The sequence below is a fragment of the Spermophilus citellus genome (assembly GCF_964194105.1).
Source record: "Spermophilus citellus genome assembly, chromosome: 15".
Classification (NCBI taxonomy): Eukaryota; Metazoa; Chordata; class Mammalia; order Rodentia; family Sciuridae; genus Spermophilus; species Spermophilus citellus.
This window is the reverse complement of record NC_138195.1, coordinates 88,463,206-88,490,508: the sequence shown is the minus strand read 5'-3', so window position 1 is coordinate 88,490,508 and position 27,303 is coordinate 88,463,206. Positions and strand designations below refer to the sequence as shown.

Below are 27,303 nucleotides of genomic sequence, written 5' to 3'. Positions count from 1 at the left end.
GTTTTACATGATGAGTGAGTTGTCCAGAAATGCTGGCTGAAGAATAGAGCCCTCAGCCATCCACTGTCTAAATGCTGGCTGAACTATGATAGTTTATTGAATTTAAGACATCTTCTTCTTTAGTCCAGTATTTTACCTGCCCCTAAGAAAGAGGGCTGCCAATTAGACTATGACCTGTCAGTTATAAGATGCAGGCGGGTTTCTAGAGGTGCCAAGGTGTGTAAACAAGAGTGCCTTAGTCTTTCCTGTGATGCCTGCAGGACTCTGCAGTGCTGGGGGCACTTTGTACATTAGGGAGCTTTATGACGTCTGGATTCTGAGCTTCAAATGTTATAGGTGGAGTGTACATTGAAGTATCTGAGCCTTAGGATGTTTGTTTCAGATACTTTTACATAAAAATAAGATTACTATTATTGATAATGATAAAAAAAGTGCTTACAATAGTTTCATCTAGATTTTTTAAAACTTTTTGAGAAGGTCTGTAAACTACTTCACAAGGATATTATTTGTTAATGGAAGTAAAAATTTTTCTAGTACCCAGAAAATATTAAAATTTTGTAAATATTAATAATCCCCATTTATCCTATTTTAAAAAATATGAAGTTTTTTTTTAATGTGTTTGATTTTATGAGACATCGACAAAAGTAGAGAATTTAAAATTTTTCTGAGCTTATAAATTCTGCCATCTCTGATAACTGGAGTAATTAAACATTATATAAAGAAGGAGGCAAAAGACAGTACAGTACCCCAGGATATCATGAATCTTTTCATCAGTCCAAAATAATCTGCAGCTATTTGAACATTTTCCTACCTTGTAACTTATAAATGTTCTCAGTGTAACTGTGGCTTTATAGTAACAAAACATGAAAGGTTAAGTTGAGACAAATTCTGAAAGGCCTTGGTGCTTGATGGAATCTGCATTGCTAGATGTTCACCACAGTGTCTCCTGGGGGTGGAAGAGTTGACCCAGATACAGACCAGCAACCCACAGGGTTCTTGATTCATTCACACACAACTTCAGTATAAGAGTGGAATCTCCACGGTTTTCTGCAAGGTATTTTAAAACTGTTTTGATTATCTTCTGTGGATGTTAAGATTTAGTCTGTTTTCAGAAAAATAAACAAGCTTTAACATGAAGGTATGAGAAAGTCTGTTTATTTTATGAATATTCTTTTATGTGATGCTAGCAAAATGTTTTTAATGTAAATACAACAGGGGTAAAATTCCTGTTCTTATAAGAAATATATTTTCTTTTTTTTTTTTTTTTTTAAAGAGAGAGTGAGAGAGGAGAGAGAGAGAGAGAGAGAGAATTTTTAATATTTATTTTTTAGTTCTCGGCGGACACAACATCTTTGTTGGTATGTGGTGCTAAGGATCGAACCCGGGCCGCACGCATGCCAGGCGAGCGCGCTACCGCTTGAGCCACATCCCCAGCCCAAGAAATATATTTTCTAAGCCTAAATTAGATTAATTTATGTTTCTGTGGACCATTCACTGATTATGAAATGAAATCTGAGGGTTGGCTGGGGTAAAGCTCAGTTGGTAGAGTGCTTGCCTCACATGCACAAGGCCCTGGGTTCAACCCCCAGCACCACCAAAAGAAAAAAAAAAGAAAGCTATCTGAAAATAGAAAGGAAGGGTTTGTTGACAGTAGGGAAATAATTTATTCACTTTACTAACCCCTATAAAAATAAAAATCAAAATAAAATTCTGAATACTTTTAGTGTTAGAGAGCCTGTCTTAACCTAGTTCCTTTATAAAAGCAAATCCTCAAATGTTGGTTTGCATTCAGGTAATTTATTGGGGAAATAGTCCCAAGGAAAAGCAGGAGGAAATAGCTGGAGAGAAACAGGAAAGGAGGAAAGGACAACAGCAGGATGTGTCACTGTGTGGCCACCACTCTAAGAACTAGAGTTCAAACCTTCTGAGACCCCTTGTGGTGCACACCTCAGAACAGGCTGCATGAGGGACCCGGGAAGAATGCTTGTCTGCTGGTGTCTGCTTTTCACTGTCTGGTGGTTGTCCACTGGGTTAACACCTCTGCACCTTCATTGTGCAGTGCACAAATGCAGAACAGGCTCCTGCATGTGTACAGCTGCTGCCTCAGAGCGGCAGGAAGCGAGAGCAGCCCTTGCCTGTCCTCTACAGACCTGCACAGCAGCATTGGGTGTGAGTCAGAGGTGAGGCCAAGGGAGGAGCGGCAATGCCCAGGAGGCATCTAAGACCTAAAAAGTGCAGACTGGTTTAGCAAGTGCCTGAGGCCAGTGGATAAAGACTGAAAACCTGAGGGAAGTATTGGACTCCTAAGAAAAAAGCTGGCATTGAGAGAGAAGCCAGCCAAGAGTTAGAAACAGTCATTTGAAGAGTTCATGAGAGCATTTGCTCAATGCATGCTTGTTTCTCTCAGTATTACATTTTATAATGGGAGATGCCAGCTCTCAGGGAACCTAGTGGAGGAGACAGAATTATTAAGCAAATATAGTAAGCGGAATAAGAATCAGTCTCGTGTGGGAAAGGCAAGGACAGCTGGAGGTAGGAGGGCCAAGGCCATCTAAATTGCAGCTACTGACAGTAGGTTGGCGGAGCCGAGTTTAGGGGGATCGTGTCTATTGAGAGTTGGTCAGGGCTGTTGACAGGGCGATTGCTTCAGCTGGTGGAACCCGGGTGGTTGGGGGTCCCATTGCCATGTCAGCTTCTGATTGGCCATTTAGGGTCTCCTCAGCCAGGTGGAAAGTCCCTGCTCATTGCCACTGAGGAAGGGGAGGGGGAAGGGAAGGCCCCCTCTGACTTAACAGTATCATGTCAAAATAAATAAACAGAAGAAGCAATCCCCATGGGAGGGTCCTCAGTCCAGTTGGGGTGGGGTGCAGATCAGGGAAAGCTGCTTGGATGAAGTGGCCTAGGTTAAAATAGCAACAGAAGGGACTGCCAGTGCTGCAGACAGTGGGCAGAGCAGGTGAGAAGGCCTGGTGGCCCGCAGCCTCCTGGGAGAGGGCGGGGAGGGGCAGTGGGACAATGGAGGGCTTTGCAGATCACGGTAAGGATTGTGGGTTTTTCTCTTGAAAGTAAGGGAAGGCTGTGAAAAGGTGTAAAGCACTGGAAGACATCAAGTTTGTCATTCCTCTTCCACTTTGTGGAGAATAAATGGCAATTTGTTAAAACCAGAGGTAGGGAGACCATTTAAGGGAGGGGTGCGTATGGTATAAAGTAAGCCAAAAATGTTGGTAGTCTGGACTGGGGCAGTGACGATGGGAGGTGGCAGGGACAGGGTGGATGCAAGAGATACTTGGCAGGGAAATCCACAGGGCTGGTGGTTAATCAGGGACAGTGACAGGGCAGGGAGAGTTATCAAGGCAGTCGCAGAGGATCTGACCCCAACTTAGTGACTGTGCTGTCTTTTCTAAAGTGAGCAACAGGGGAGGAGGGCAGGTTTGGCAGAGTAGAGAAGAAGAGCAAGTCCACTGTGGACATCACAGTGGGTGTGACCCCCAGAAGGTGTGGAGGCAGTTGGACATGTTGGTCTGAAACTCCAGTGAAAGAGCCAGGAAGGAGACACAGATCTTGGGGGGCTTTGGCACTTGAGTAGGAGCCTTAAGAGTGAATAGGAGCAAAGCAAGACCTGGGGAAGCCCAGTGGGGAAGGTTGAGTGGATGAAGAAGAGCCAAATTAGGGGCCAGGGAGGTAAAAAGAGCTGAGTGTGGGGTCAAGAAAGCCATAGGAAGCATTTCAAGAATCAAGGACAGATTGTGCAGAGAAGCAGCTGTTGAATGTCTCGGCAAAGACCTATTTTAGTTTTGGTGGAAGTGGAGTAGTAGCCTAAAATGGAGTGGAATCGAAGAAAGGGACCATCATGAAATTGGGTTTTGGAGGCACTGGATGGAAAGGTTAACTGATGGAGGAAGCAGGGGAAAGGTTTGAGCATTTTCAGAAGCTGATGTGGGTCAGGGGAAGGAAAGGTTAAAATTAAAGAGAAGGGGAGATCAGTTCCTTGGGGGTCTAGACCAAGAGCGCAGATGGGAAGATGGCCTCAAATAAGAATGGTTCTTCCCATCCGGGAGGATGAGGGAAAGTGAAGTGCAAGGGGGGAGAGGGTACTGGTGTGGTAGCTGAGAACTTTCTCACCCGATGCCTTTTCTCTTCCATTGATGTTGGTGCTGGTGAAGAGGGACATCTGGGGTAGGAGATGTGAGCAGGTTTGTGGAAGTAGCTTGGAAAGGGCTGGAGGTAGAGCTGATTGCCAGGCCTTGCTAGTAAGTCAGTGAAAGGAAAGCGAGGAACCGGGAGATGGGTGAGCGAGAAATGAAAGACAGAGACCAGGCAGAGATACCCATGAGAGTTTATTTGTCAGAGCTGACAAATAAAGGCATATCTCTCCATAGACGGAGAGAGGCAAAACAGGCTTGGGGTTCAGGACTTTCATGGGGCAGGCCCAGGGATTAGAGCCTGGCAGGTGGCATGTGAGTGGTATGAGGGAGTTGTGAGCCTTTCTCAGACACTCCCTTGGGTGGGAAAGCGAAATTTTCTTAAAATGGCGGCTGTCACTTAAGATGGCCATCCAGATGCTAAGCAAGGACCTTATAGTCAAAGGTGGTAGAGTGGGTCAAAAGTCCTGCTTCTTCCACAGCCTAAAGGAACAAATAGCTCTAATGCTACCAATCCCAAATGAACGTAAGTGTAGAATAAAGCACCTCCTTTGTGTCGGTATATTATAGAGAATAAATACTAGAATTTTGGGGGTGGGTACAGTACTGGGGACTGAACAGGCCTCATGCTTGCTAGACCTCATTCCACCACTGAGTCTTATCCCCAGCTCCAGATTTTATTTGTTTAGAAAAAGAAAATTTTGGATTGATAGGGCTCTCTAACCACAACCTCGGAAAGAAATACATTTTTAGCTCTCTACCTACTACACAGTGTTTGTACCTGTGCATCTGTGCAAGTATTATGTATATATATGCATAGATATAAAGTTGAAACCAGTTTCATAATATTTACCTCATTAAATATGATGTACCCCATTTTCTTTTCTGTTCTTGGTTCACTAAATTGACTTTACAATACACCTGAAGATCTCAACCTGCAGTTTGAAAGACACTGGTTTTTCACCACCAGTGAAACTCCACATCATGTACAAGCAAAAGAATGGGACCCCAATTAGAATATGTTATACTCTCTGTATGTATAATATGTCAAAATGCACTCCACTGTCGTATATATCTAAAAAGAACAAATTTTTAAGAAAGGAAAAAAAAGACACTGACTTATATCAGCTTTTAAAGACATAACTTTTCAAATTTGTGGGGTAAAAGTAGTACTAAGTGTTAATTGTGGAATTTTGGCACTCATGTGAATAGCTTTTATTTTCAGGAAAGATTCCAAGGTTTCCTTTAGTTTTAGAAATTAGTATTCAGTTCATTAAAATGACAATCAGTTTAAGTAACAACTCTTCTTTCTTTTTAAAGGTTTGAATGACAATTATCTTACTTTCAGTATAGAAGTCTTTCAAATTTTAGCATTTATTTTTAAGGGACTTTTGAATAACATTTGATTGCATTTATAAGATGCTAATTGAATTTTAAAAAAACATTTAAAATTTATTTTATAAAAACATTCAGTGTCCCTCATGATTCAGTTGTCTAACAAAGTATTATAAATTTAGGGACACAATATACCTAAATTTTTACTTTGTTTGAAATCGCATTCTAAACCAATTATTTAATTATACATTTCCTATTGGTGTCACATTATTGCTTACATAGAAAATCTTAGTAGTTGTGGAACTAATGATAAGGGAGATTTTAGAAAGATTGCAGGGCATTACCTTAACATGTAATAATCAGTTGTACTTTTTCATACTAGCAGTAAACAATTAGAAACTATATTTTTAAAATTTACTTACAATAGCATAAAGAACATATAGTACTTCAGAAGACTTCTATCAATAATCACAGGAGACTACTACCCTGGAAACCACAAAGCGATGGTTTCGGAGAGCTAGATGGAGAGATATACCTCTTTGTGGTCTGAAGACTCAGACCACAAAGACTCAGACCAGTGTTGTTAGGACAGATGAAATTGTGACAGTGACCTGTTGGTGTTCTAATAGACGCAGTTCTGTCAGATATTACAAAACAGGAACATAAAAACCTGCTCAGATTCCGTGACACCATTATCAGTGCCATATATTTATTCTTTTAAATTCTTTCCATCTTAATTCTGAGTTTTCCTGGGAGAAAAGGCACACTGAAGCCTCTCACAGTGCCTCCCCCGCGATTGCATCTCCATGGGTGGTGGGCACGGTCATTACCCAGTGCTCTCCTGCCTAATTATTGCATTTACAGAATACTAGGGAAGTTTACATCCCTTAAGCCCAAGGGGTTCTGTCTTGACTGGCGTGTGCATGTCTTTAGCTTTCCAGATGTGTCATCATTCCCATCTTACTCTAAAGAGCATCGAACTTGATGGAATCCTGCATTGTCATATTCTCAGAATCACTAAAAATTTAGGGATATTAGATTTCTATCACTTGAACTTTGGCTAGCTCTCATGGTGTTTCCTGACTATTCATTCACAACTTCCAAAATTATTCTCTTCATCATAACATTAATACCTAAACTTAACCATTACTATAAAATAGCAGGTACCTGGAACATTCTGAGTAACTAATTTTGATATATAAACTAGCAACCTAAAGACAAGTTTTTCTAATTCTTCACTCACCAGCTTTGTGACTTCTGATAGACAAATTCTCAGCCCCAGTTTCATCATCTGTGAACTGGAGAACTTGGACTACTATCTAAAGTTAATGTCCTGTTATGTTTTGTGACCTCTGAATTGTTAAGACTTTTTGTGAGAATCTGTGTAAACACAGATGTTTGACCCTACAGCGCCCAGCTGTATATGTACCAAATTGTAATATTTTCCCTTCTGCTGAAGCTAACTTCCCTGATCCCTTTCACCCACCTTCTCCTTCTCATCACTGTGATCAGAAGGCCCAAGTTGCAGATTTAAGTAATGTCATGTCGTGCAGGATAGTATTTTTCAAACTTCTGACCATAAAGCCCCAGTAACAAATGCACTTTACAGTATGATTCAGAACCCAGTATATAAAATAAATGCTGTCAGACAGTGCTAACCCTTCGCATGTGATGCATTCCGACACTTTGTAATCTGTTCTAGTTTTTATTTTTAAAGAAATGCTGGTCACAGTCCATTACATAAATGCTATAATCTCTACCACCACAGTTTGAAAACACCAGTCTAGGAGAATAGCAAAGGTGGGGACTCGCTCCAGCTCTGGCTCTGGCTCTGCTTTACCAGACCGAGTACTGGCAGCAGGGATTACTGTGATTAGTATTTATTAGTCCAGGCATTTTTGCTAAATGTGTGTTATGTGGCATCTTGGTTCATCCTTCTCACAGACCCTGTGGTAGTATTTGTGAGGGAGACAGCTGATAGGAAACAGAAGGGGGTTGAGATGGGTGGACTGTTAGAGTTCTCCTGTCTCTGGAAGGACCAAGTGACAGAGCCTGTCTTCATGTGATGCCTACCTCCACCTGGACCTGAAAGCCAAGGTCAAACCAAGGAAGGGACTGAGTGCCACGTTGCTGTCTCTAGTGGCTGTGGATTAGCTACTGCCCTAGATGGCTGTGGACGGCTCTAGATTGGCGTTGTGAGTCTGCATTGATGAAGTTCAAGAGTTTGAAATAATGAGTGTGCTCATCAAAAACCAAAGTTTTATCACATCAGTTACACTTCCATTGATTTACATATTGCCATTCTAGTGTCTGATGTATTCTGCTGTCTATCCTATTCTCTACTGTCTGTATACGGGGTAAAAATGGGAGTTCATAACCCACTTGAATCAAACTGTGAAATATGATATATTAAGAACTATGTAATGTTTTGAACAACCAACAATAAAAAAAAAAAAAAAACAAAGTTTTGGCAGTAGGTAAGGAAAAAGTGGTAAAGTTGGAACCCTCTGGGTTGAAGAGTAAGACTGCTTTGCTTTTCCGGGTTTGTGGCTAGCAGGTCTCGGTTTTTTCTCTCTTTTTTTTTTTTTTTTTTTGAGACAGAGTCTTGCTAAATTTCTTAGGTCCTTGCTAAGTTGCTGAGACTGGCTTTGACCTTGTGATCCTCAGAAGTCTCTGGGATTACAGATGTGTGTCACCATGCCCAGATGGATCACAAATTTGGGGGCCAGCCTTAACTTAGACCATCAGCAACCTAGTAAGACCTTGTTTGAAAATAAAACCTGGGAATATATCTCAGTGGTAAATGTTCCTGGGTTCAATCCCCAGTCCAAAAAATAAAATCAAAATGGGTCAGACGTTAACATTTTGTACATTTTACTTGGGACTAATTTTGTAATCATACTAATCAAATACATCTAAAGATCATGTCTAGATCTATGTTTAACTGTCCAAAACTAAACAAAATTCTGTTAGATAGTATTATACAGTACCATTGGGTATCATCAGTGTTTTAGCAAACTTACACAGTAGTTTTAAAATAACTCCTTGCGTTTGCCTTCTTTGCAAGGCACCTTCTTGTGTCTGCCGAGTGTCTAGGTTTATCTGTGTGGGCCTCCGAGAAAGGGGTGACCTGATAGACTTACACTTGGCAAACTCTGAGCCAAAGTATCATGCCCATTTACATTATTATGTAGTCACAGATGCATTTTGGAAATATTTTACTCTAAATAAACATTATTCAAATGCATTAGGGAAATTTTAAATAAATTTTTTTTCCTCTTTTTGGCTCACTGCATTGTACACTGAATTGATCGTCTCTTTGATGTGACAGCAGCAGGAGCTGAGGTGTCAAGGCTTGAATTCTAACTTCACATTTAGAGCCAAGGGTTCTCAGTAAAGAAGGTTTCTGTCTCTTCGCAAGAGTGAGTTCTGAAGTGTGGCAACTGCCTCAGAGTGTCCTGGAAGTCGACCTCGGAGCTCTGAACAGTACTGGTGCCATTGGAGCTTTCTCAATGGTATTTTCCTCACCTGCCGTCTCTGTTGGCCTTATAAATTCAAAGCAAATTATTCCTTATATGCCAGCTTTGATCTTCATTTTAAATTAATGCCACTTCATTCCTCAAACCTCTGAATAAAACAAAAAAAAAAATTTCAGGTTAATGACATTGCTTAATTTTCTGACCTTGACCTATGCAGGCTTTGAAGTTAGAGAGTATTAGGAGGGTGGGGATTAGATGTGTGATAAACTAAAGGTTGTATGCGATCCCATGACTATAAATTGAACTGTATTTTAATGTCCTGTTGTTAAATCCATTATTATAAATCCTTTGTGAAAACAAAAGTTCTTTTGCTGTGTAGCTTCATTTTTAAAATGAGGTTTTGAACATGTTTTTCTTAAAACACCAAATCGCATTCAAGAATGCATGAAAAAGTAGTAGCCATTTAGTTCATTTGTATTTTTTGAATGTGCCAGTGGTGCTGGAGTTTGCTTTTGGAGCGTAGTCCTGACTTTGTACTGCAAACTAGAGCCATTTCTTTTCTAACTACACATGGTGAAAGCCATTTTGGAAACAAATAGTGCTATTTCAGGGAGGGAGGAGAGGTGAAGAAAGCTGTGCTTTGTAGCACTGTGTTGCTTGTTTTTTAATCACAATCCTTAATTTATTTTGTTTTTCAAAATTCACTGGAGGTATAATTAGAGATCTTTTAAAAAATGTTTAACAGAATCATATTTGGATTAAAAGAACTGAATAGCACTGCCTTCAGCTTCTATAAATTTGTGTCACATAAAGTAGCAGTTTTAAGACCCAAAAGAAGTGCCTGGGTGCAGAATCTTTTAAGATGTATTTTAAACTCCGACAAGCTGGAATTTACTCCAGAAAGCCTTGGCTTTCTGTGAGTGAGTCAGGAGCTGAGTACTGTGAAGACAGGTTCTTCTCTACTACTGTCTTTGTCCACTGGTCCTCCATATCGATGACACATTTTGTCTTGACCAACTCAGTTTCTGGTGACCTTGCTCATTGAATGACAAGGGAGGGGATCAATATTCTTCTGATAATTCCCCCTGAACCTTTTAGTTTTAAAAGATTTTGCTTCAAAGTAGGCATGGAAAATGTAATGTATTGAAATGAAAATGAAAACCAGAGCCTTAGCTCATTTGGGGAGATTTGAATTGGCAGGTAACAGATTCTGCCTCAAAAGTGAATTGAAGGTGCAGTAGAACCTCTGAAGTACAAGGAACACAACCACTCAGACTACAGCACCAAAAAGAGGTGGGAGGGGCCAGCAAGACCAAGCCTCCATGGCTAGCAGAGGGCTGAGGAGTATCTTCTGGTCCATCACCAGAGGAAGCGTGGTAGGCTGCTCCTCTGCCACACTTCCTATTCTTCACCTTGGAGAGAGCTGTTGGCTTTACAGACTCTATTGTGTGTTTTAGCCTCACATTCAACAATAACAGAGTCAAGACTTTTAGTTGATGATGTGTATGAATTTAGGACTAATAATCATATTTGGGGGACAGTAGCAGAGCAAGTTGGTAGTCCATGGCTGTCTCAAAAGCATTTGCAAATCTTCTCAAGCAGTAGATTTGGCTATGATTTACAGTTGGCTCAAATTACCCTCTTTGTACAAGTCATCACCTGAGCTTTACCAGTTACAAAAGATCTGGAGCCTGGGTGTAGAGCCCAAAGTGTCTTGGTTTCTAGAATTCTTGCCTGTCTGGAGACTGGCCCAGGATGTGCAAGCATGAGACAGGGGCTTTTACTCCAAGTAAGCTGGGGGCTTCTGTGATGGATTGATTGCATTAGCATCACCTTTTAACATTTTTTGTGGTTAATTAGTGAAGATTTTAGATAATACCATTCTTAGTCTAAGAATGGATCAGCACAGTATAATATAAATCTATTGTGATCTGATTAATTTCAACATTTATATACAATAAGGGGAAGTAATCCAAGAATGATTTAACTTGAGAATTCAGACATTGAGTAATAAACATGTGGTAGTACTAAGTAACAGAAAACTCGGTAACAGCAGGGAGGTTGGCTCTAAAGATGCCTTCTGTTGCTTGTCCCTTAGGAACGTGAGACTAAAGACATTCGGCATGACCCACAGATGTATTAGGTGCTGCTTGGCCCTCTGTCGTACGTGTCTCTGTGTCCCCAGTGTCTGGGGAGTGTGGTGTCTGGGATTTGGGGCCTTCAGAAGTGTCAAATTCGGATCCCACTGTCAGAGGCTGCCATCAGGTAGCGAAGGTCATCCACCTGTAGAGTGATAAATGGCAAACAGAGTATTGTTCTTACAGATGTTGGGGGGTTTTCCTGTATTTAAACACACACACACACACACACACACACACACACACACACTTTTAAGTGGTCATAATAAGAGGAAGAAACTAAGTTAACAAATATAGCTTCAAGAAATAAATTAGTTGTCAACTAATCCCACCATAATTCCAGCTCCTCAGGAGGCTGAGGCAGGAGGATCACAAGTTTGAGGCCTGCCTGGACAACTTAGTGAAATCCTGCCTCAAAATTAGCAAAAGGGCTGAGACTATAGCACAGTGCTTGTCTGGCATATGCAAGACCCTGAGTTCACTCCTCATTATCAGAAGAAAAGAAGGCTGGGAGATGAGGGGGTTGCTGAGATGATAGACTGCATGCTTTGAGTTGACACTAACCACATAATAAAATGAATGTCTCTGTGTTTTCCTTGTTGCTCTTTGTTTTCAAGTATTGAGCTATTTTGTTCGTTTCATTTTAGTCTCTAAATTGTTAAGAGCAGGTAGAAATTAATGGAAATATAAAACGTGCATTTTTAAAAAGATGAGAGTTAAATTTTCTCTTGATTTGTGCAAGTGAAAGATCTTGGAAACATTACCTTGGACTTTTGTACTCCTACTATTGTTTGGATTAAAAATAAAACATTTCATGTATTAGGTGTGAAGAATCTTTAGGATCCTAAGATAACAGCTGGTGACTCTAGTTGGAGGAGGGCCTCCCTCTGACCTTTGTTTCCTGGTGAGCAGTATGTATGGTAGAGCAGACATGGTTCTGCAGCTGAAACCAGCAGATTGTTGTCCTTTTGGTGCTTAAAACGTTACAATGTATAGTAGAGATAATTGTGTATGACTTCAACTTTACTTACTTCAGCTTTTTGTGATAGTTTCTGAAGCCTCTAATTTGGTGTTTTGTGTTGTTTCTTACCTATTTTTTTCTTTTTTCCCCTAAAAGCCTTGATTTCATTTGTTTATGTTAAATGTTTCTTTTTTAAAAAATTTTTTTTAAAGTTGCCAATGGATTTTTCACTTTATTTGTTTATTTATATGTGGTGCTAAGGATCGAACCCAGGGCCTCACAAATGCCAGGCAAGTGTTCTACCACTGAGCCACAGCTCCAGTCCCCTAAATGTTTCTTTACTTAAAAATTTGTTTTGTTGCCAGGTGTGGTGGCACGTGCCTGTATTCCCAGCAGCTTGGGAGGTTGAGACAGGGGATCACAAGTTCAAATCCAACCTTAGCAACTTAGTGAGACCCTAAGCAACTCAGTGAGACCCTGTCCCAAAATTAAAAATATGAAAAGGGCTGGGGATGTGGCTCAGTGGTTAAGTTGCTCTGGGTTCAATCCCTGATACTAAAAAAAAAAAGAGAGAGAGAGAGAAAAGAAAAAAATTGTTTTGTAAACTTAAATCCCCCCCTCCGCCTTTTTTGGTGGTACTAGGCATTGAACCCAGGGCCTCCTGTGTGTTGGGCAAGTGTTTACCCCTGAGCTATATCCCCAGCTCTTAAATACTTTTTTTGCTTTAGGTCTTGGGTATTTTTTTGTGCAAGATATTTTAGACCATTATTTACTTACTCATTTAATGTACTTTCAAAGAGTGAGTATATAAAGTCTTTTTTTGAGATCACTGCTAATTGCCATGGATAAAAAAAAAAGGCTGTTTTATTTGGAGGAAGCCAGCTTTTCCTAGGACTTTTGGGGGTCTCTGTGTTAGTCTTCAGGGTTGGAAGCATCTCTGGTTTCTGGCCTGACATAGATGAGGCAAAAAGGAAGGGCAGGGAGTTTAGCTCTGGGCCAGGGCCACTGACTGGGCCGCCGCCTCCTCTCACCTGTCAGCGAGTTTTCTTAGCTTTGTTTTATAGACAGTTCCAGGATTTTTATTATACTTAGTGGAGAGGATGGAGAAAAGTAGTTCAACTTCATCTTTCTGCAAATGAAAGCCCTCTTATTGTATGGTTTCTTAAGTTAAAAAAAACAAAAACAAAACCCTGAAGAGCTAATTTTTTCGGAACATGGAAACTGTCACTCTTGTTTTAGCTGTGCATTTCTGACTATGCCATGAAGATATTGAACACATTACAGGTGGTTAATGTAATAAATCAGCAATTTAAAAAATCTGAATTGTTAGTAAAAATCAAATCTTATAAAATATGGTTCACATTTTATGAAAGATTTATTTGTATTACTCTTTTATTACCATATTAACTTTAAAATGATAATAATCAGGGCTAGGTTTAAAAATTCAGAAAAGAAAACCACATTTTAAAAGAGTAAAAGTAGGGCTGCGGATATAGCTCAATGGTAAAGCACTTTCCTAGCATGTACAGGGCCTGGGGTTAAGCCTTACCCCTGCAAAAATAGAAAGAAAAGAGCAAAGCTGTTGTAGGAACAAAGCACTGTTATAATGTGGAATACCACTGTGACAGTCCCTTCCCCTAAGGTTTAGATATTCTAACCTATCTCCTCCTTCTCTTCCCCTCTCTCTCATCTATTGTTAATCTGTTAGGTTTTTAGACTCCATAAATTCACTTTATCAAATTATAAGTGAAATCCAGTGGAAGCCTGCTAATTTCTAATACAGCGATAGTGAGTCAGACATAATCGTGCTAGGATGTGACGTGTCTGCTGAGCTTGTATGTCTGCCCTCATTTGCACTCTCACCCAGGCTTGCCGGAGTGTTACTCTGTATTCCCAAGGACTAATGGGAGAACGGAAAATGGCCTACGGTACGAGGCAATATGGCAGTTCCCCTGCCACATTCTTTTTTTTTTTTTTTTTAATAACTCTCTTGAAGGCATCATTTTAAAAGCCAAGTGACAATAAATTAACAGACCCCTAGATTCATGCACTGATTTTATTTATTTATTTATTTATTTATTTGGAGGTTTTCAATATGACACCTGCATGGTGAGGATTTTGTCCACATCACTATGTGTCTGTCCCTTTCTGTGATATTCTCAAAGTTCTGCAGTGTATCTGAGCCTGCATTTCTATAGGCGGGGTGTCAGTGCCCTGGAACTGAGCTTGCTGTGTATACTGTGTTTCCCCTGGAGTCTGGCAGAGCTGCCTTGCGAGGCAACCTCTTGTGGAGAAGCAGGTCCATGCAGTGGCACTGTCTCTGGACGCCACACACTCACAAGTCCCCTCCTGACTGTCTCTAGCAGGAAGTGAGCTAAGGGAGCACAGTTGGCAGCACCCTGCCGGCTTTTTCTGCCCAACTCTGGTCTGCAGCAGCAAGTGGGCAAGGCAGCCCTCCCTTTAAAGAGGGGCTGACAGAAATGGGAATTCTGAGTTGTTCTCAAAACAGTCCCACTGTTTTGACTGATGGGTGCTCAAGTGAGCAGTAGCTGTTATCACTCACCTGGACTGGACCTTCGTGTTTACTCTCCAGTACTTCAGTTCTCCCCACCGCTGCTTTTTATGTAAGTACTAGAAACAACATATGATTGACACATGCTTGCTGTTATTAAAAATCCAAGGTGGAAAGTGAAGCTCCTTCAGCTCATCTAGGGCAGGTGCACCCGGCACAGGCCTCTGCTCTTCTGCTCTGCTAGGCAGGCACTGCTGGAGTTTTGATAGGGAGGCTGGGGGATCTTTTTCTGTGTGTCATTTAAAAAACCATATTGTTTATATAAACTATGTAAATAAAATCAACCTAAGTAATCTGTGACTTTGTACATTAAAATTAAGATATCTTGCAAATCATTCCCTACGAACTTCCTCATTCTTTTTTAAAATGGGTTATATAGCTGTAGATATACAGGAGAATTGCCAGTCTTAGTATTCTCTGCGTCTTACCCCTAGGTTCCCCCATTGCTGACAGCGTGCATTTTCATTCATTCATTCATCCATTCATTGGTACTTGGACCCAGGCCACAAACAGACCGGAGGTTTGGGAACTATTTTTAGTAATTTTATTTTTTTTATTTTTTTACAGAAAAGTTGATCAGAAAGTTCAGAGTTGTAATATGCCCTCCAGCCTCCCTTTGAATTAATATTTTATACCGTTTGTTATGATTGATAGGCCAGTATTGATCCATTATTAAATAAAAGCCATAGTTTGCATTTGTATTGTACATTCTGTGGAGTTTTGACATGTATGATACGTATAATACAAATTAGTATCACTGTCCTAAAAATGTCCTCTGTGTTTCACCCATTCATCCCCCCATTTCCCTTCTCCATCCTCTGTCAATCACTGAGCCTTTTACTGCCCATATAATTTTGCCTTTTCTAGAATGTCATGTGTATATACTCTTCAGAGTATACTCAAGACTTTGTGGTTCTGGCATACAGATAGAGTGAGAATTCAGAAACAAACCCTCATGTTTATGGTCAGTTGATTTCCCAGAAGGAAGCCCAGACAAGTCAGTGTGGGGAAGAATATCCTTTTCAACCAATTATTCTGGACACCCAGTTGCAGGGGGAAAAAATGAAATTAGTCTCCTATTTCATTACCATCTACAAAAATTCACTCAAAATGCATTGGATCTAAGTGTAAGAGGTAACACTAAAAAGTGCTTGGGAAACAACACGTTTGAGTAATTCTTCATGACCTTGCGTTAGACATTGTTTCTTAACTATGACACCACAAGCACAAGAAAGAAAAAGAAATAGATAAATTGAACTTCATACTTCCAAAGACACCAGCAAGAAAGTAAAAAGACAGTCCACAGAGAAGGAAAGTGTGTTAGCAAATCCTGTATATGATAAGGATCTAATATCCAGAAAATTTGAAGAACTCTTAAAAGTCAGTAAAAAGGCAGCTAGATTTAAAAGCCGGCAAATGATTTGAATAGACGTTTCTTTTGAAGAAGATGAATGAATGAACAAGCGCATGAAAAGATGCTTGACATCATTAGCCACGAGAGAAACGCACATCAAAGCCACAGTGAGATGCTACTTCGTACCCACTAGGACAGCTGAGGATGTAGAGAAAGCGAGCCGTGCCTGCCCTGGTGGGGATGCAGGGTGACGAGGCCCTGTGGAAAACTGCCCTGCGGTTTCTTCCATGTGCTGGCAGCTAACGGAGTTTACTTCTCAGTGGATGAAATGGTCTAATTAATGAGTTGGATAGTACAACTTAACATACGCTAGAAACCACCGATGGGTGTACCTGAAGTGGGTGGCGTGCACGATATCTCAGTTATAGCTCAGTAAAGCCATTCTTTTACAAAGAAGCAAAGTTCAGATTTGTCTTAAGTTTTCATTTTTATATAAAAAGTATTTCAATTGAAACTACTAACAACAGTATTCCTTACAGATTATGAAAATATATTATATTCTCTGGGATAGATTCCCAAAGTAATTTTTGAGCCTCTCACCAGATGTACTCAAAGAAGCAGCTGGCTGAGCTTAGTTACTGACTGCTGAGGTGACTGCTGGGCTTCCCCTCACCTAGCCTTGTGCTGTCCTGTCCCAAAGTCTTCCTCTTCCCCCGCTGCCTCAGAATGATTAAAACACTTGCTCACCTCTCCTCTCACTATAAAAGATTCTGAGTTGTATTTGACTGTAACTTTAAAGTTGAGCTTTTGCTAAGTTTTTCTCCCTGTCATACATTTAATCAGTGTTGCCCAATTATATTTAGTTGTGTCTGCCATTTATACAGCTGTCTTCATTAGAAACAATAAAGTGAGTAACTTGTTTTCATAATTTTGTAACAGTAAATAATGAAGTTAAAAAAATAGACTACTTGATCATTTTTGGAAAAGCCTGGCAAATTCTGAAGTCTCTTTAAGAATAACAAATGAGTTAAATCCCCATAAGAAGGAGAAGCGAAGCTTTGATCTCTAGATTCTTTGGCTTTGAAAGCACCTGTGATGCGCACAGTTCCTCTCTTGCGAGTAAGAAGCTGGGGGTGGGTGATCAAGCACTTGCTGCCCCCAGAGTTTTTCTTGAAGATTAAAATATCATAGAGTTGACAGCATGTTTTTATCAGTAGTGATCAAATGCTCATCTCAGAAATGAGTTTGCAGGATTGCCTCTGGTTTTTATTTTATGAAATTAAATTGTGATGCATTGGGAGAGAAGAAGTGGAAGAAGTTCTTGTTGGAACACATTTATAAGACATCTCAGTAAGCTGGCAATTATCTTTCATCTCAAAATGGCTTGTTTTTCCATAACCCAAGGTCCCCTAAAGAAAAGGCCTGTTGTGCGGTGTTGATTTAGTCTGTAGATTTTTGTCTATAAGCATTGTGACATTTGGAAGCCATACAAGAGGATTATACAAGGGGATTGTGAGGATTTGAAATATATCTTTTTCCTTTGGAAAACAAATCATAATTTATTTTCAATGTTTTAAGTATCTGGTAGGATTTATTTTTGTTTAGGTTTTGAATTGGTTTTAATATTAACTGCATAGTATATGCCAAGAATTAGAATCTGCCGTCATTGAGAATGTAACTAACGATCATAAACTACAGATGGTTAAACCAGGAAACAGAAACATGTCTAAGTCGATAACGATAACAGTGATTCCTGAAGTTGGTACATTATACCAACAGGTAATTTGGTTTGATTTTCTGTGGTAAAATATGGCCAGAATGTGATCCCACTTGTCTTTGAATATTTAAATGCATCTTGTGAAATTGTTAGGACCTGGTAGCTGGGAAGGGGTTTAGGGAAGCGAGGAGAGAAACCTAGGAGCGAGGATCCCACGTGGGGCTGTCAGTCCACTGTTTATTTTTGTGTTATTTGAATTTTATAACAAGCACCACTTTTATTGTTTGAAAAGATGTAGAAAACTAATGTGGTTATTATTGAATATTCATTAATTCATTGATAACTAATTCCCAGATAATTTATTGAGTTTGTTTGATTTATTGAAATGGCAAGTTTTTTAAAAACATGAATTTCTTTGGTTTCTGTTACTCTTTGTCTTGTTGGCTGTGTTCTCTTTTTTTTTAAACAGTTGGCAGTTTTAGATGGACATCCTTGTTCTTTAGGCAGGCAGAATTCTAAGTTTACTTTCCAAGCTTGCCTTGTAATTTAAGTTTTTTAAGGAAAAAGAATACTAAAAGGAAACTAAAACGAGTCATTTGTTTATGTGTTAACAGCTGACAAATATGCCTTCTTGGTCGAAAAGATTACTCCTAAGAGAATGTGCAAGTTAAGTTTAAATTATGTGACTGGAGAATTACGATGTTATCCGACCTGGGTCTTGTGAAGGTGCGAAGCAGTGCACTGGGCGTCCTGAGCGGGAATCCAGTCAGCTGTTAGGTGTGGAGGAAGGTCCTGGTGGGACCTGACAGATGTGGGCAGCACCTGAGATCCCAAGTGTTCAGCGCCCTTTTTTTGCGCAAAGTGTGATAATGGGAAAACTAAAGAATTGGGACAATTAAGAAATTAATTTGTATTTCAGTAAATTAATAAAAAATGTAAGTCTCAACACAATCTGGGTCATTGTTGATAGAGTCAGTACTACATTATTAGGAATGTTAAATAAGGCCAATAACAATCTGAAATATCTGAACACTAAAACTAAATATATCTGGGTTTCCAGATGACTTGGATACATTAGTATTAAAGAGAATGAGGAAAGGATTTTAAAATTTATTAGTACTACTTTTTTTATAATTATATTTGATGTTAAGAAGTAACTTGGGCTGGGGATGTGGCTCAAGCGGTAGCGCGCTCGCCTGGCATGCGTGAGGCCCGGGTTCGATCCTCAGCACCACATACAAACAAAGATGTTGTGTCCGCCGATAACTAAAAAATAAATATTAAAATTCTCTCTCTCTAAAAAAAAAAAAGAAGAAGAAGAAGTTAGTAACTTGCTAGCATCTGCTTTAATTACACCACGTAATCACTCCGTTGTTACTGAATCACTCCAGACCTCAAAATTATTTGCAGTAAAAAGAACTAAGTAGAAAGAGCTTGATTAATTTCTGTGCCACAAATCTCTGTAAAAATGCTGTGAATTAGTTTAGAAGTTTAGGAGACTTTCTTGGGTGTATACGGTAACCAAAACTTAAGATATTATAGGTTCCCAAAAATGTGACCTATATATATATAATTTTAGAACTTGTCATGTGATCTCAGTAAATAAATCAAAATTCATATTTTGAGAAATGAAGCAATAAAATTTCTACTTTCCAACATAGAATGCAATTTTTAAAAGTTAGTGTAAATTATAGTAGTGGTAGTTTCCCCCTCCAGTTCTACATTTTATGTTTCTATGTTGTAGGGGAAAGAATAAAAATTGGAGGGTAGTATACCATTCTAGATAAAATAAGGTAACATCAAATCTCACTTTTTTATTTGCTAGGTGTTTTGTTTGGTTCGTAAAGTATGTCTGTCTGTTCTAAATTATTTTAGATGATTTAGGATGAAGGTTTAACTTTAATATAGGCATGCTTTTAAATCTGTTTTAAGTCAGCTTTTCATGACTAGAAGACCTAGGAGGAACAACTCAGAGGAGGAAAAATTTATTTTGACTCATGGTTTTAGAAATTCAGTCCACAGTCATCCAATTCTGTAGCTCTGGGCCCAACGTGAGGCAGAGCATCATGGCAGAAGGGCTTGGTGGAGGGAAGCTGTCAGCTCCTGGCAGCCAGGAAGCAGAGGGAGAGCTGTGGTGCAAGGAGCCTGGGATAACACAATCCCCAGGGCAGGGGCAGGTCCCAGTGACCTGCTTGCTGCAGCCATGCCTGGCTCCCTCCACTCACCACATTAATCACTCAAGTTGTTCATCTGTCAGATGGATGAATCCACTGAGTAGATCCCAGCTCCCCTAACCTAGTCATCTCACTTCTGGACATCCCTGCACTGTTTCACTTGAGTTTTCTGGGGACACCTCTTATCCAAACATGACAAACTCAAATTTTAAAAATCCAAAGTTTTACATTTAAAAGATTTGGGATTATTTTGCTCATGTTCTTTCCCTGCTTTTCTCTCTGATCCTTGCTTTTCTATTTGGATCAGGTTCTGAATTTGCCTTTTTCTAGCTAGAAACATTTAGAGGCAGGTGATCAGGAAGAAGTTTATCCTTGTGGCAGAGCATATATTAAAATCGATGTTGATAGCAGCAACCAGGGTGTGCCTTTTCCTTTGTCATTAAACCTTGGTATTTTAGTCCTTTTCAGTTGCTGATAACAATACCACAGACCTGAAAAGTCATAGAGTCATAGAGAAAAGAGGTTTATTTGGGCTCTAGGTTCTGGAAGTCCAAGGTCAGTAGGCTGCTTCTGGAGGAGGCTGGTTGGTGGCGGCTCCTGCAGTAGCACATAGCATCATGTTGCAAGAGACCAGGGGGGTGCAAGTGTGGCCTCTGGTCTCTCCTACTTCTTGTAAAAACCACCAGCACTCAATCCTGGGGACCCCAGCCTGATGACCCTGCCTGTCCCTAAGCTCCTCCCAAGGTCTCCACCTCTGAACACCTTAGTTGGACTGCATTTCCCCTCCTAATCCCTCTCAGGAGGGTTGGTGTTAGTCTGTGTTTTGGAGGGGACAAACTGTATTCAAACCACAGCACCTGGGAGAATGTGCTGACCTGGTAGATGTTAAATATTTAATCGCTGTAAAGTACATGGGTTTTCTGCTTCAGTTGGATAATAAAGCAATTTGTAAGAAACAAAACATATTTTGAAATTGGCATGAGTATCAGGCTCTAACCAAAACCCCCAAACTACTTCAAGTATTTACAGTGAAGAAAATGTAATGCAGGGGATTGTTGGTAATGAGCAGTGCTGTTGCTGACAGTCTTGAGAGGTGACCTGAAGGGTAGCAACTACAGGAGGCCACTGCCAGCCAGGCTGGAGAGAAAGGGCCCAGGGGCCAGGGCCACCAGGAGAATCTGGAGCCTTAATAACTTCAAAGCAGCTGCAGCTGCTACCAAAAAGCAGAACCAAGGAGAGAGTTTCAGGGTGAACAGCCCTCGTGCTCTGTCCCCAGCGCTGGCTGGACTGACCTGCAGAGTTAACCTCCTGCAGAGCAGGCTAAAGCAGGCAGGCCAGGAGGAGACTGCAGACTCAGAAGGCCACCTCTGGCCAGTCCACTCCCTTGATCTTCTTTGACTATGTCCCAGCCCAACGTGAAACTCGGACACTACTCTGACACTAGATCTTATGGACATGGGGATCTCTGGCCAGCCCTTGGTGTCCTTTCTCCTTGGTCATCATGCCCTCCCAGGCTGGTTCTAAGTGGAAGAATGTGGACTTCTCCAACATGTTGTATCTTTTGGACCAGTCATACCTGCCTAACTTGAGTTTCCTGCTACAGCCTCTCAACATTCATAAAGGGTGGTGTTGTATGGGAAGGCCTGACTTGGTCTCTTGTGCAGCTGATCTGGGAAGATTTCTCCTGATTAATTAATTAAGACTTCTATAGCAGAAACAATAGTTGAAAAAGAATAAACTTTTAAAAGTTGTTACTTCTGTTACAAATCCTACACCTGACCTTGTGACAGGTCAGTCAAAACCCAGACATCACACTAAAAATACTGTGTAAATTTATTTTTAGGCTATGTTTATGAAGTATAAATGAATTTCATGTTTTGTTTTTCCCCAAAATAGCTCATTATGTATATGCAAAATATTCCAAATTACAGAATCTGAAACATTTCTGGATCTAAGCATTTTGGATAAGTGACACTCACCCAGCACTAAGCTTTTAATTAAAAGAAATTATTGTTCTGTGCCTACTTTTTTTTTTTTTCTCCTTAGACTGTCTTCTGTTCTCTTTAATAGCTGCGTAATGTTCCATTAGTGGGTGTACCTCAGCTCTTACCCAGGGCCTCACTGCTGGACTGAGAGGTTGCCAGGTTTCAGAGTGCTGTTGGGAGCATCCTCCCACATAGACACACTTGGGTGGGTATTTCTGAAGGACAGTGCTTCTCAACTAACTTGAAAATGAGTGAAAAAAAAAAAAAAAAACACTGATGCTCAAGTTCCACTAAGACTATTCTTTAAATCAGCATCTCTGGTGAGGGGATCCAGAGATATGTTGGTATTTTTTAAAAGTTCCTTGGATGATTCCAAATGAAGTCAAGTTTAGAAAGTAGACTTGCTGAATCAATGATTTTTTTAAAAATATTTTAATCTTGGTGCAGTAATCTGAGCTACGTGGGAGGCTATGGTAGGAAGATTACAAGTTCTAGGCCAGCTTGGCAACTTAGAAAGACCCTTTCTCAAAATAAAAATTTTAGAAGTAGTATGGATCAGACTCCCTGGTAGGACACCTACTTAGCACGTGCGAGGCCCTGGGTTTAATCTCTAGTCACACACACACACACACACACACACACACACACACTGCACATTTTAGTGGATATTGTAAGTTTTTCTTCATATTAGGGTTAGAAGGAACTCTAATTATAGAAACCTAAAATACTGTTGGCTGAAATAAGGTAGTTTACAGATTTTTCTTTTTCTTTTTTTTTTTTTCTGCTGTACTATGATTAAAACCAAGGTTTCTGCACATGCTAAAAACCATGGAGCTACATCACTAGCCTTTTCTTAAAATTTTATTTTGAGACAGATTTCACTTAGTTCCCAAGGTTGGCCTTGAACTTGCACTTGTGATCCTCCTCCTTCAGCATCCTGTGTAGCTGGGATTGCAGGCATGTGTGACTACACTCTCCTGATTTTTTTTTTTTTTATATATATATAAGCACCTGAACATAGGTAGCCCAGGGATGGCATGCCACTTTTGTTCCAAGACATCCTGTGTTAGCCAGCTTCTAGCTTCTGTTTTTGCTAAAGCAAGGATGACTTGTGCCTTGGAGCTCTTAGCCTCCCGCTTTAAGGCAGAAGAGAAGTTAGGGTTCCTGCCATCACATCTGTGTTCCAGGATACAGGCTGAAAGGCATAGGCCAGCTACTATTTTTTGTAAGATTTCTTGAAACTCCCTCAAAACATTTTCACTTGTATAACCACATTGGCCATCACTTGGTCATCAGGCCGTCCAGCTGCAGGGAAGCCTGGGGAGCAGGTTTCCTCCCGCAGGGCCTATGTGCCTGGTCCAAACTAGAGGAAGAGAGGAAGGGGGACAGCAGGAGCCCCTGGTGTCTTCCACGGAAGCCATGAGAACCGGCCCTCCCAGGGGCACAGGAGTACCCATGACAAGTAGGACAGTGAGTTAACCCCGGGGAGAGCTCAGCAGATTTAAGACCACTCTGGGACGATGCTGGAGGTGCGTGCTGAATTTTACCTTGTCCCAGGAAACCACGGAGGTGTTAAAGGCCTGTTTTTCAATTACACACAGTTCTTTGTCTCTCCCTGACATTTTAGCTGTCACCCCGGAGGACCTCCATTGTCTTTGGGACAGCCTTGTCATTCACTGGAGTTAGTCTGTGTGTCAGTGCTGCATCCCCTGGCATCAGGGAGGGCCTGCCAGCACCTGGCTGTGTGTTCCAACTTTGAACTTGGGAAAGGAGCACAACTGATATGTGGCTGTTTTTAACCCACACTCTCTGTTGTTGCAGTGGATGAGGGTCGCAGCAAGGAGCCCGACCGACTGCAGGTGTTCCACAAGAAAGCCATCATGCCTTACGGTGTTTACAAGAAAAGCCAGAAGGACCCCAGCGAGGAGGCCTCGGTGCTGCAGTACGCGAGCCTGGTGGGGCAGGCGTGCGCCGAGAGGATGCTCCTGTTCAGAAGCTGAGGGCCGCACACCTGCCTGGGTGCCTGAGCTGCAGGACACACTGCTGTCGTCCGGAACCAGACTTTCCCATTTTGTCTATCTTGTGGCTTTTTCTAAAATATTTTGTGGCAATGTATTTGTGAGAATCTCATAGTTAATATAAAGATTTTAAAAATAAGTTATGACCTAGCCTCATAATTGGGGTTTTTCATTTTGTAAGTTTGTTTCTTGAGCAAAAAATGCTCAACTTCTGTAATTAACATTGTGGGAAGTGATTCAGTCACCGTTGTGCCCTTTGTGTTCGGATAGAGAAATTCCAACTTCTCTTTCCTCGGATCCAGTGGCATTTATGATGGGGGAGCCTTAAGTGTGGGAGGAAGGTGGAAAATGTTTCCTCTCTGGAGAATTGAACGTGCTGTCACTCAGTGTTCAGTGTCCATGACTGCCAGCCTCTACTTGTGGGGCCTAGCAGAAGCTGAAAGGGGAAACGCAGACCTGTGCGAGAGCTCATGTCCTAATTGGTCCTGTTCGTCTGTCATTTTGGCATCATTTTTCCCCTAGAATAATTGTTACTAGTTCTCTTTTACTCTCAGAAGTTTGGACAATAAAATATGTAATTACCTTAGTGATATATTATTTGCTTTATTTCTAAAAATCTAAGAAACAGAGTATTTAAAGAAATTTAACTCCTGCCTTGATTCTAAGCCTCATCCAAAGAAAATAGACACTAATTTTCCATCCTTAGAACTCAGGACACTTGTCTTTGGTTATTGATGACTGGTTAATGTCTGATTACTTTCAAGCTATTCCACAAATCACTTTTGATCACCAGGAGTCACTCTGACCTCTGTGCTCCTTTTCTGGCCCTTTGATTGAGAATGGTACTTCAGCGTAGAGGGAAGCCCCTCTTTCCCTCTCACTCTTGTTGAGCCTCCACCCATTCAGCAGATGCCTGCTGTACAGGTGGTGGGCACTGGGCTGGGCACAGGAGAAGATTGGAGGTAGTTCCTTGAAACAGGACAGACAGGGAGGGCTGTTTCCTGGACACACTCTCAGCTGGGCCCCTCTTTTGCCAGTTGCTCTGCCACCCAACCTTTTTCAGTCCCCATTTTGTCCATTTTTCTGTTTTCTATTGATTGATCTTTTAAAAAGCCATGCAATAAAACTTAGTAGCTTGAATCTCATTACCGATTTTAAATTTTTCTCCCAAGATGCACTGAATTTCAACAAAACCTTGAACAGTAACCTTCAGGTAGTTAGAATAAAAAAATCACAAAACAAGGGTTTTAAAAATCAAATGTCTACAAATTCAGTATCCATGTGAACTGTACGTGTGTGTGTGTGTGTGTGTGTGTGTGTGTGTGTGTGTATGAGAAAGAGATCAAACTGCTGCTTCTTGGGTACCTTGCTAACTGGAGATGGTGGACTGAAGAAAGCCATTTTCTCTGATCACAAAAATTCTACCTTCTTCTGAAAATTTGATCCACAAAATAGCTTCCAAAAGCATTTTAGAGACTGGGGTGGAACTACATTCAGAATTAGTAGAACTTTTTTTCTTTTCCCTCTAAAATGAAGATATCTTTACTATATGGATTTCTTTAAAATAGAAATGATACTGTAAGCAATGAAAATATTGGGAAAAGAAAGAAAGTAAAAGTCATCTAAAATTCTGCCATACCCAGAGAAAGAAAAAGAAGTCTGCTGTACACACATACATACCTATTTATATAAATAAAATTATGGTCTACATGCAGTTTTGGTTCAGGAGTAATAATTTAGGGATATATCTGAAATGTGAGAGAAATTTCCAGATCAGATTGCAGATCAGACCCTGCCTGCCTGGTGTTCTAGGTTAGCTTCAGAGAGACATAGGGTTAAAAATGCTTCTACTTGGTTGCTGCATCCATGAGTATGTGTTTTGAGAGAGGAGAATGTGCTCGACCCAGGAGTCCTGCAGTCTCCAAGGCACAGGCTGGTTGTTTGAAGCCTCACAGAGCAAATGGTGGTGGTGGGCTAGGAAAGGACCGTTGAGGAAAGTGACCCTGCCGTGTCAGTTGAGGAGCAGCCGAGAGGCCTGCTTTTATGTTGATGGCTTTTATCTAAAGGAAGACACAGGTGAACCTTGCCAAAATAGTGGGTATCATTTACAGTCATAGTGTATTAGTGTCCCGATTTCAGATAAATTCACACCTGCCTTCCTGCCTTGGGAGCAGAGTTACAATTTCAATTCCCCATGCCACTAGCATTATTGAAAATATTTCAGTTCTATGGGATTTTCATTTTCTTGTTAAATGTAATCTGAGCACTTTTTGTATTCTAAAGGTAGCAATTGTTATCAGATGAATATATTATTCATTTGATTGAATTTATTTAGGAAAGAAATTATTACTGTTTATGTTTTCTAGCTTATCATACTTTTCATCCGTTTTGCAATTAATAATTTCATTTGACTTCTTAATATATCAGAGCCTATTATGCAAAAGAACCTTTCCATATATCTGAACAATAAATGGTTTGGGGTTTTTTTAGACATTGTATTATTTCAATATGAATAAAAGAGAATATGAACAGTTAACTAAAATGTATCTATTGTTGCTAAGTTAAAAAGGAAAGAAATGAAGTGGAAACAGTTGGGAAATATTTGAATTACATGTTATTCAAATGAGTGTTCTTTTCCTACAGAAAACCAGTGACTGTAAGGCAAAACAATTTTGATTGCATGTGAAATCTTTGCTCATGTATATGCTTTTTGAACAATCCATTTGATAAAGCTTGAGTGGAAAAAATAAAGCTGTTTCTATGTGCAATGGTACTTTTCTTTACTTAAAAAAACATGTTTTCATTTTTTAAAATCTTGACTATATTTTGCCTGCAGAGAACATACACAGACAATGGAGGTAATATATTGGCTATGTGAATTATAAAATGTAATTTTTAGTAATTGGAGTTCCAGACTATTTCATTACCTATATCAAAGTGTGGTGGATTCCTTTCTCAGGAATAAAGTAAATCTCACTTTAAGCAAAATATCTGGATTTCCCCAAGATAAATTAGGACCTAGGTGTTTTTTTTTTTTTAACCAGATGGATTTACCCATATCCATTATAATTTTCTAAAGTTTAGTTGACAGAGAAGTTTTTAAAAATGTCTCATAAACAAAAGCATAGGTAAATAGTTCTTCATAGTCCACAGCATATTGGTGGAACACATTTACTAGTGTTTTGTCTTTTTATAATGAGGAGGACCCCAATAGGTTAAAGCACTCTGATGCCATAGGAAAGAATAACAAAATGAAATCATTTTTATTCCCATCACTAACCACTACTGACCACCATTTATGGTGTATATTCTTTCAAACGGTTTTCTACTTAATACATGTCTATGTCTTGTTTTATTTTTGAAGAAAATGGGATCATACCTTGTATATTGTTCATACTTTTCATCTGCTTAATTCATAGTGACATCTT

General features: G+C 40.1%; 1 protein-coding gene across 8 annotated transcripts in view; it reads left to right on the top strand.

Annotated features, from left to right (window-relative positions):
* Positions 1 to 26,643, top strand: part of ATE1 (arginyltransferase 1) — a 146,709-nt gene extending 120,066 nt beyond the window's left edge. For all 8 annotated transcript variants that reach the window (XM_081268777.1, XM_081268776.1, XM_081268775.1 and 5 more), the window contains one exon: positions 23,679 to 26,643. In XM_081268777.1, coding sequence (XP_081124903.1) covers positions 23,679 to 23,857 — 179 coding nt within the window. In that variant the 3' untranslated portion in view covers positions 23,858 to 26,643. The remainder of the gene's footprint in view (positions 1 to 23,678) is intronic.
* The last annotated feature ends 660 nt before the right edge of the window (positions 26,644 to 27,303 follow it).